The sequence below is a fragment of the Komagataella phaffii genome, chromosome 3 (assembly GCF_000027005.1).
Source record: "Komagataella phaffii GS115 chromosome 3, complete sequence".
Classification (NCBI taxonomy): domain Eukaryota; kingdom Fungi; phylum Ascomycota; class Pichiomycetes; order Pichiales; family Pichiaceae; genus Komagataella; species Komagataella phaffii.
Window position 1 is genome coordinate 1,576,241 of NC_012965.1, and position 10,272 is coordinate 1,586,512.

The following is a 10,272-nucleotide window of genomic DNA, read 5'->3' on the forward strand; positions in this document are numbered from 1 at the left end:
GTGTGACCTATTTAAGTGCAACTGATATTTCGTCTCGTTGCCGACAAAATTTTTCGGCCTTACAAAAGTAGCGCGCGCTGATGTTCAGGTGAGTTGTGCAAGATGACGGATGTTCCTCTTCTTGCGCGACAATACGATAAAAAAGATTTTCGTACAGGAGGGGATAATAAATATTCTAATCACACTAAACATGGATATCTTTAGAGTGTTAAGTAGAGGGGCCAGTCTGAAGAAGACAAAGGGCGCCTTTACAGACTACGCGACCGTCTCGCAGAGTGACAAAGATGTCGCTGCTTCTGTCAAGTCGAACGGTGGCCAGGTGGACAAAGAACTAGATTTTTTTCATACTAAGAAGTATCATCTTAAGGAAGACAACTCGAAGTCAGACAGCAACACAGGTATTGAAAAGGAACAAGAGGAGGAATATGTACCTCCTCCTCCTAAAATTGTCAGCGAATCCGATGCTAAAGCGTTCAGAAAGGCTTTCAAAGTTCAGGTGGTAGGGAACGACATTCCCTTCCCCATTGGCTCGTTTGAGGATTTGATAACTCGATTCCAATTAGACAAGAAACTCCTATCTAACTTGGCGGACGCCAAATTCACAGAACCCACTCCAATCCAGTGTGAAAGTATTCCTTCCACTCTTCATGGGCATGATATCATAGCCTGTGCCCCAACAGGTTCAGGTAAGACTTTAGCATTTTTGATCCCATTGGTACAGAAATTGGGACAAAATCAGAAAAATTTTGGGATTAGAGGACTGATTCTTTCTCCTACAAAAGAACTTGCCACTCAAATTCACAATGAGCTGCTCAAGCTGACAAAGGGCAAGAATTTGATAATAGGTTTGCTCTCCAAGTCACTAAGCGGAAAATTGCGCAGTGATCTCATCAAGGGTAATAAGTACGATGTTATGGTGTCTACCCCTTTGAGGCTGATTGAAGTTGTGAGAATGGGTAAGATTGATTTGAGAGAAGTCAAGCATCTCGTTTTGGACGAAGCAGATAAGTTGTTTGCCCCAGAATTTTTGGAACAGACTGATGATGTTCTTCACAACTGTTCTAACCCAAAGCTTCAAATGTCCATTTATTCAGCTACCATCCCCGAGGAAGTTGAAGAGCTGGCTCATTCAGTAATGAAAGAGCCTATAAGGATCAACATTGGCCGCAAGGAAGCTGCAAACACGCAAATCAAGCAGAAAGTAGTCTACACAGGAAGTGAGGAGGGAAAGTTAGTTGCTTTGCGCCAAATGGTTCAAAACTCAGAATTCAAGCCCCCTGTCTTGATTTTTCTTCAATCGATCACCAGAGCCAAGGCATTATTCCATGAGCTGATCTATGACAAAATGAACGTAGATGTGATTCATTCCGAGCGTACCCAAATACAGAGAGACAGAGTTGTGGAAAGATTCCAAAAGGGAGATATATGGGTCTTGATCTGCACGGAAGTTATTGGAAGAGGAATCGATTTTAAGGGCATCAACCTGGTCATCAATTACGATGTCCCTACATCAGCTGAAGCATATGTTCATAGAATTGGTCGTACTGGTCGGGCTGGCCACACGGGTTCAGCAGTGACATTTTTCACCAAGGAGGATTCTTTGGCCATCAAACCCATCATTAATGTCTTGAAACAGAGTGAACAAAATAATGGTTACGCCAGCTGGATGGAGACTGAAGATAAACTTTCGGAGAAAGAGCTGACCAAAATCAAAAAAGGTGTGGAGCGAGAATCCATCAGTACCGTTCCCACAGTAATTAGAGAGGAAAGGAAACGAAGAGGAGTACTATACGAGTCCTCCAAGAGACGCAAATCTGGTAAGTAGAGTACATAGTTTACAATAAATCTGGTCTAATTTACCTGTGAAATTTAAAAGTAGAATATTATACACGATTAGTGGTGGGCAGCAGCCTTAGGTCCGAAAGATGGGTAACCGACAATTTGTCTTCTTCCAATAATCTCTCCCAAGGAGAACAGACCAACCAATTGAATACCATAAGCACCGTACTTCAGGACAATATCCTTGTTGAGGTTCTTGGCGGATTCCTTGACAGATTGGAAGGCAGCTTGAGGGTTAGCAAAAGATTCTAAAGCCTTCTTGTAGAGATCTTGGTAAACACTTTGGATCTGGGTGGTGGTAGGAGGACTCAGGCCTTCCTTGACGTAAACTTGTTTGGCAATTTCACCAGTGACTTTTCCCCAGTAAACAACTTGCGATGACAAATTGGTCACCTTCTCAACAATGCTCTGCTTACTAGCATTAGTGGAGGCAAAACGCACATTTCTGGTGGCGGTCTTTGTAGACTGGATCAATGAACGGGACAACATTGTGTTAGAGGTAGTGAACAATTAGACTGTGATCTAGTTAACCAATGATTGGACTGAAAAAAAACCAATGGCTCGCTCGAGTGAAGAAAGGAGCCAGTACTACTGTAGTCGGGGCTCGCAACCCAGTTTACACTACGAAGAGAAAACTTTGTGGTGTTTGGATCTATACTATTATGCAATACCAGCATCGGGAGAGCTTCGATACAAAGAGGAGAGCTAGACGGTAGTCCTCAGTAATTGGATGATTTATTCCACAGCCAAGGATGGCCACAAACGAAGAAGAATAAGGCCCTGGCAAGTAACGCAAAATAGTACCACTGACGACGACATTGTTCCGACACCATCTGAGTTTTTCAAGGGGAACGCGTCCTACTGGCGTCAATTTCACGTTCATCAGTACGAGAGTTCCAGCCTCGTAGACTTTGTGTTTGAGAAATGTAGGGACGATCTGGTGGTGGATACTCGTGGGTTCCACAAAGTTCGGAAGGATACCAAAATCAATGCTCAATGTGTTTGGACGGCAGATGAGAGAGACCACTTGTATAATGGTCTCTCTCGTTTCTCAATTAATCAAGTTGACCTTATTAAAGAGGAACTTTTGCCAGAAAAGTCAGAAGTGGAGATTCTACAGTTTTACCTTTTGATGAAGAAGGAATTGGCAGTATGTCAATCAAATGAAGAGACCTCAAAGTTGTTGGTTAGCATGAAAGACTTTCCCATAAGTTACGAGATGAGTGAAACTTATGTTGCATTGGAGGAGAGGGAGGCAGGTTTCTTGCAAGAACTTGATCTCGAGAATGCTAATGAAAATGTGGACAATAATGGTCGATATGAAGAAGTTCAGAGTGTCAACGGTATATTGAAACAGAATGCTGGCAATGAAATTGGTGACGATCAGAAGCTACAAAAAGAATGCAATGACAACGAGGAGAACGTTGAGAATAACGAAGGACAATCAGAGTCTGAAACATCAAAGCATAATGAGCCAATGCAGTCTGATGAACTGGATGCTACCCAAGCGACCCAAGTTTCTTCTGATGAAGAGCTTGATAATACGCCTATTTCTTTGTCCTCTGAATCACTCTCAAATGATTCAGCCAATGAAGATTATGAGGAATACGAAAGTTTAGTTGAAGACACGGAAGATATGCATCCCACAGAACTTGTGAGGTTTAACCCAGAACAATCGACGACAGGAAGTTTGCAGGTCACACAACTGTTGGTTGACGTAGCCAAGAAGTATCTTCGAGATCTGATCTTCGTAATCATTAAAAATCAGCTTCAAGCCCACTCTTTAACTAGGAATAATGTTGAGTTGTCATTTTTCAAGATGTCGTCTCCTGAAGTTACTACTGCGATAGTGGAAATATCACCATACTGGCGCCTTCCAAATTTCAGAGACGAAAGGAAGAAAAAAAAAACTCACATAAAAAAAGAGAATCGGAAATGAACACAGAAACTACTAATTTAGACATACCCTGGGCCTTTGTGAATGACGAAGAGATTAGAGGAACCGTGTTTCAGGACTTAGAACCTTCTAAAAAGGTCGTTGCTGGAGATTTCGTCAGACAGAAATATGCCACTAGACTTAAAGATTCGAACACGAAGTCTTTGACTGCCAGGATAATGATGGCAGAGAAGGAGCACTTGGTGAAGCTTAACCGAGTCCCACCCGAATACAAAATACCCCGTAGAGACAGTTTTATCAAAGGAGAACAGTTCTGTATGATAGACAGTGACTTGGTGGAATCTTTTTTTATCAAGGAGACAGACCAACTGGAAGAACTTGATGCGAGAAATTCTAGAATATTTGAGCACAACGTCTTGTCTGATTTTTTCAAACCAATGAAGAAGTCTCCTATAACCACAAGAACTCTACGATTCACGTTGACCAGCAGATTAGAAATAAAGTATCGACAATTAAAAGATGAAAGAAATAGATTAGTGGATAAGTATATCAGCAATGCTCATTCGATTTCAGAAGCTGAAACGGTGAGAGGAAAAATGAAGATCAATTCTATCTCTGATGAATTGATGGATATTAAAAGGGAACTTGCACCGGAAGAAGTATTGGATCCCCTGACAAATCCGGAGCTGGGAAAATTCAAAGCGAATGTAACTTACGGATTTGAAGAGCTGGATTCTGATGAATTGTATAGAGAGTTCACTTTCGATTTTGCAAAGTACGAAAGTGAGGATGTGGAGTATTGATAAATGCAATCAGACTCTACTCATCATTTTGTCTTCCTCATGATTAACTGCCCGGCTGGGATACACAAAATAATATTGAACAATGAAACAAAAATCAAAGAAAAATGTCACCATCGAGAGCCAAAATTTGCCTTTATTGTTACTAACCAACACCAAAAGGTCCCACTTGGCACTCACTAAAGAATAGTCATAAAACAATTGAAGCATGGCAAATATGCCTCCCAAAAGGTCCAGCCAAATACTCATTATGGGGTAGCCGATCATGCTTTTTCTTTTGAAATTGAAGTACAGTTGTGGGAGGTACTTGATAAAACTAATTGTGACTTTCCACAGCGAAAGATTCACCGTATATACCATCAAATTGTAGGTGGTTGCATCCTTAATAGACAAGATATAATACGTAGCCTGGAAGGCGAAGAATACGAAGAAGAAGAGATATGTTGGAAAACTTATCCTCAAGCTTCGTCTCTTAAAATTCCAGACTCTGTAGCAATATAGCTGGCTGAGTGTGATCAGGTTCAGTATCAGACCATGGGCAACGAATAGAAGATCGATGGCGGAAAGTAGAGGTAAACCATGGTAGTAGTGTTTGTAAAGGACTCTAACGGTCGAACTGTATAATTGAAGAAATAATGAAATGAAATAGGTGACGTAGCCCAAGGTGTTCAACAATAGAAAGTCTATGGATATTGCATCTGACGATTTTAGTTTGAAATTAACTATCAGAGGAGGATAGAACGAAAGGGACTGGAAATTTTGTTAATAAAAGGTTCTAGAAGCAGAATACTTTCAGTTGGAGGCACTTACCCACAATGTGACATATGTGACGCCTAGAAAGGTTGATAACGACATCCTATGGTTATAAATATCACTCGGTATTATCAGGTGGTGGTCAATTCGAGAAATGCGACAGGGGTGCAAAATTCATAAGTCTGACAAAAGGTTATATACAGTCTGTGATCCAAGGTAAAGTTGGTGAAACTGATTAATTCTACTGGATCCAATGTGTGTATTTCTTGTATTTATTCTTGCAAGTTGGAGGGCAAAACAAATTTCAGCCATCTCCGTGTATACTGATCTTAAAACAGATTGTGCACGTTATTTTTCCAAATTTAGGTTCCAAAACCCCCAAACACTTTTACAGCATCAAGCTTAGTTCTTTGAGACACATGTTACTTCTGAAATACGCTCAAATACCCAGTGTTCAGCCTTATTAACACTTAGATTTAAAGCTCATCTGATCGTGCGGCTTAGCTTTACCAACTACAACAGTTTTAAAGTCGCATCAGATGGAACCAAACACAGAGGGTTGTGCGCGAACTGAATACTCTCTCCACAATCACATGCGAGTAGCTCTGGTCATCTGCATCCCGCATACAAACTTGTCCCCAATTATCATATGAAAAGAGACGGATATTTAAGCCCTGACAACTGCTCTAGAATGTCAGCGCTCTCCCCCTCTTTGACGTCTTTAGATGGACAACCTCATCTTACCTCATAAGCTACTTAGCAAGCGGCAGTTGAAATGGCTGGCCCAGTTGAACATCCGTTGGACCTCTAAGCCAGTCCTTCTTTTCTTGACAGCTGTATTATCTTCCGTTGCTGGTATCAGCGCTTATAACATAGCAAAGCTAATACAGAATATCAGAAACTATTTGCTCAAACGGAGCAAAAACCGCCCTTTACAAAGAGGTAACAGAATCGCAAAGCAGATTGAGGTTCCATACAAAAACTCTACCATATCCGTGGATATTCCCTACCCAAACTATGATCGGATCAGCGTGGACAATTTGGTCTTCAAGCAATACATTAAAGAAGAAATGCTTCTCAAGGATTCTCCAGGAGCCACTTCTTTCTGGAAAGCTATCAACTCCAGATTTTTAAATAAACTGTTCATTATCTGGAAACTGATTCTGATCCCGAAATGGTTAGATAAGAACTCATATCTTCTCGTTGCCCAGTTATCTTTACTAATATTAAGAACATATCTAACATTGCTGGTAACCAAGTTAGATGGATCAATTGTGAAGAATCTCATTGGTTTACAAGGGAAAAAGTTTATCAGAGACATCATCTACTGGTTTCTTTTAGCTGTTCCTGCATCCTACACAAACTCAAGTATCCGCTATGTTACCAAACGATTGTCATTGAGTTTTAGAACCAACTTATTACGTTATTGCCACGATCTCTACATGGATAACCGTTTAGTTTTCTACAAGATGCAGTTCAACACGAACGAGATGTTGCCCAAGGAATATCAGCTGGATTCGAAATACATCGACCAGTATCTCACCGATGATATCAAACAGTTCACCTCGACGTTGGCTTCTTTATTTACCAACACTGGAAAACCTTTCATGGATTTGATTTTCTTTGCAATATACCTTAGAGACAATTTAGGAACTGCAGGAATTGTTGGAATCTTCACAAATTATTTCATTACCTGTTGGTTCCTACGTTTGAAAGCCCCCAAATTTTCCAAAATGCTTAAGAAAAAGGCAAACTTGGAAGGTATCTATTACAACTATAACCTTAACCTGATCTACAATGCTGAGGAAATATCTTTCTTTAAAGGTATCCCTCTTGAGAATAGAAAAATCAAGAGTATCTTTGGGGATCTTCAGAAACAAATTTTCAAGGAAATGGTACAAAGGTTCCATTATGGGTTCTGGGAGGACTACATTCTTAAATACACATGGTCTTGTCTCGGATATCTTTACTCTGCCATTCCCATTCTTCTTGCACCAACATCTAAGAGGACATCTAATTCATCCAAAAACATGAAGAATTTTATTGTCAACAAAAGATTAATGCTCTCAATGGCAGATGCGGGTAGTCGATTGATGTATTCAATTAAAGATGTTTCAAAATTGTCTGGTTATACAGACAGAATCTTCACATTATTGCTGAATTTGCATCAAGTGCATGATAGTGGATTCCAGTATGGATTAGATTTGACCAATGGCCAACAAACCTCCCTTGCAAGACTACCATCTTTGAGGATATTGTCCTCTTTCACCAATTTGAACCATCTCAGTTCTCAAAACATGAAGAGTTTAGGATTCATCAATGGTATCATCCAGACCAACTACGATGGTTTAAGATTAGAGAATATCCCTATTATTGTACCTTCGCCTAAAGGAGCTAATGGTCCGAAGTTGATCGAATCGCTTTCTTTTACAATTAAGAAAGGAAACAATTTACTGATAATCGGAAAGAATGGATGTGGAAAAACTGCGTTCATGAGGTGTTTGGCCGGTTTGTGGCCCATCTATGAAGGCCTTCTATCGAAACCTCTCGACTCTAACATTATGTACGTTCCTCAGAGGCCATACTTCCTATCCGCCGGAACTTTGAGGGACCAGATCATTTATCCATTATCGAGTGAGACATCAAAAGTGGATGATGAATTGCTGATTGGGTTACTGAAGGATGTCGGATTGGAATATCTGTTTGAAAGATTCAATTCCGATTTGAACTTCAGGCCCTCCATCAAGAACGACAATGTTACGGCAAGCAACGGCACTGAAAGAGATAGTGGAAACATATCCAAGAATTCCTGGTTCAGCCTTTTGAGTGGAGGAGAACGTCAGAAGATGATCATTGCCAGAGTACTGTTCCACAATAAGACTTATGTTGTGTTGGATGAGCCAACCAACGCAATTTCTTACGACATGGAAGATTATCTTTTCAAGCTTCTCAAGAAAAGAGGATTGACTATAATCACAATCTCCCACCGATCTTCGTTGGAGAAATACCACGATTACTGCCTCGAGCTTGTCAGTGACCTTAATGAGAAGGTTGTCGAGCTGGACGACGAAAAGACCTCGGAAATGCCAATTACTACCCACAAGTGGAAATTTAAAAATCTGAGGGAAGACTCTGATGATTCTGATAGCCTTGATGATGAGATTTCAGACTACAGGCATAAAATTAGAGATCTCTACAAGAACCACAGAAATACTGATAGCGAAGGAAGTTCGGTAGAGGACAGAAACGAGCTTGCTAAGGAGGAAATCAAGATCTTGAAGAACGAACTCTCCAAATTGGAGGAACTAGAAAAACGCAAATTAGAAGTCTTGAACTATCTAGACAATGAGTAGAGAAGAAAATACTTATAGATTAGCACTCCATCTTCATATATTAAGCACCGATTACCTAATAATGGCTTCACCATTATATAATCATTTTCGAGATTATTCAAAGTCTTAGTAAAGCTGAATCTAGAGCTTGCAGTTCATCGTACTCTACTTACTAATGCTCAGACAGTTTGCTGGAAGGGAGTTCAAGCGTCGGTTTTCTACGGGAATCAAGACGATGCCAACAAAGCTTACCAAACTGCCAAATGGTATTCGTGTCGTAACGGACGAAGCTCCGGGCCATTTTAGTGCCATGGGCATTTTCGTTGATGCTGGTTCAAGATATGAGAGCCAGTTTCCAGAATTAACCGGCCACTCTCACATCATCGATAGACTTGCATTCAAATCAACATCCAAATTCGATGGGAAATCTATGGTAGAAAACACCAATCATTTAGGTGGCAACTTTATGTGTGCCTCTTCAAGAGAGTCATTGATATACCAGGCTTCAGTGTTCAACAAAGATGTGGACAAGATGGCTGAAATCCTCAGTTCTACAGTCAAAGAACCTTTATTTACTGAGGAGGAAGTTTCTAATCAGATAGCAACAGCAGATTATGAGTTGGATGAGTTATGGCTGCAACCTGACCTAATTCTTCCCGAATTGTCTCAACAGGTAGCTTATGGATCAAAAAATTTGGGTTCCCCGCTGCTCTGTCCGAAGGAGTCTTTAGCAAACATCTCAAGAGAATCCCTTTTGAAGTATCGTGAAATATTTTTTAGACCTGAGAACTTGGTCGTTGCTATGTTGGGAGTTCCCCACGAGAAGGCCTTGGAACTTGTTGATAAAAATTTAGGCGATATGAAATCTGTCGGTTCCAGTCCAGTGGTCAAAGAACCTGCTAAATATACAGGAGGAGAACTTTCTTTGCCTCCAGTTCCTCCTATGGGTGGGCTTCCCGAGTTTCATCACATATATCTTACATTTGAAGGTGTCCCCGTGGACTCTGACGATGTCTACTCACTGGCTACTTTGCAGATGCTCGTCGGTGGTGGTGGATCTTTCTCTGCTGGTGGTCCAGGAAAAGGAATGTATGCCAGAGCATACACGCGAGTTCTGAATCAGTACGGTTTTATTGAAAGTTGCAATTCATATATACACAATTTCTCAGACTCGGGGCTGTTTGGTCTCTCAATTTCAAGCATTCCGCAGGCAAATAAAGTTGTTGCAGAACTCTTAGGTCATGAACTGAGCTGCTTGTTTTCTGAAAATCCGGGCAAAGGTGCTCTTACCAATGCCGAAGTAAACCGTGCCAAAAATCAGCTACGGTCTTCTTTGTTGATGAACTTGGAGAGCAAGATGGTTCAATTAGAAGAACTAGGAAGACACATTCAAGTTTATGGCAGAAAAGTTGATGTCACAGAGATGTGTGATAAAATCAGCAAAGTTACAAAGGAAGATCTAGTTGCAATTGCAAAGAAAGTCTTGACCGGAAGCAACCCGACTATAGTTGTTCAAGGTGACAGAGAATCTTATGGAGACATTGAGGGTACTTTGGCATCTTTTGGAGTTGGTTTAGATGCCGCTTCCAAAGCTTCAAAGAAAAAAACGAGAGGTTGGTTCTAAGTTCTGTCACGTCGTTAAATATACCAT

The 10,272-nt window shown here is 40.7% G+C and overlaps 5 protein-coding genes across 5 annotated transcripts; 3 read left to right on the top strand and 2 right to left on the bottom strand.

The window, feature by feature from the left end:
* Positions 1-190: 190 nt before the first annotated feature.
* PAS_chr3_0818 (ATP-dependent RNA helicase of the DEAD box family) lies at positions 191-1,825 on the top strand (the record flags this gene model as incomplete). The annotated part of the gene is made up of 1 exon (XM_002493005.1): positions 191-1,825. The coding sequence occupies one exon, from the start codon at positions 191-193 to the stop codon at positions 1,823-1,825; it is 1,635 nt and encodes a 544-aa protein (XP_002493050.1).
* A 68-nt stretch (positions 1,826-1,893) lies between these two features.
* Positions 1,894-2,328, bottom strand: PAS_chr3_0819 (Subunit g of the mitochondrial F1F0 ATP synthase; the record flags this gene model as incomplete). The annotated part of the gene is made up of 1 exon (XM_002493006.1): positions 1,894-2,328. The coding sequence occupies one exon, from the start codon at positions 2,326-2,328 to the stop codon at positions 1,894-1,896; it is 435 nt and encodes a 144-aa protein (XP_002493051.1).
* Positions 2,329-4,548: 2,220 nt separating this feature from the next.
* PAS_chr3_0821 (uncharacterized protein) lies at positions 4,549-5,391 on the bottom strand (the record flags this gene model as incomplete). Its single annotated transcript, XM_002493007.1, has 2 exons — positions 4,549-5,286; positions 5,347-5,391. 2 exons carry the CDS (start codon positions 5,389-5,391, stop codon positions 4,549-4,551), a joined length of 783 nt encoding a protein of 260 aa, XP_002493052.1.
* A 623-nt stretch (positions 5,392-6,014) lies between these two features.
* On the top strand, positions 6,015-8,642 carry PAS_chr3_0822 (Subunit of a heterodimeric peroxisomal ATP-binding cassette transporter complex (Pxa1p-Pxa2p); the record flags this gene model as incomplete). The annotated part of the gene is made up of 1 exon (XM_002493008.1): positions 6,015-8,642. One exon carries the CDS (start codon positions 6,015-6,017, stop codon positions 8,640-8,642), a length of 2,628 nt encoding a protein of 875 aa, XP_002493053.1.
* Positions 8,643-8,796: 154 nt separating this feature from the next.
* PAS_chr3_1223 (uncharacterized protein) lies at positions 8,797-10,245 on the top strand (the record flags this gene model as incomplete). Its single annotated transcript, XM_002493009.1, has 1 exon — positions 8,797-10,245. One exon carries the CDS (start codon positions 8,797-8,799, stop codon positions 10,243-10,245), a length of 1,449 nt encoding a protein of 482 aa, XP_002493054.1.
* Between the last annotated feature and the right edge of the window lie 27 nt (positions 10,246-10,272).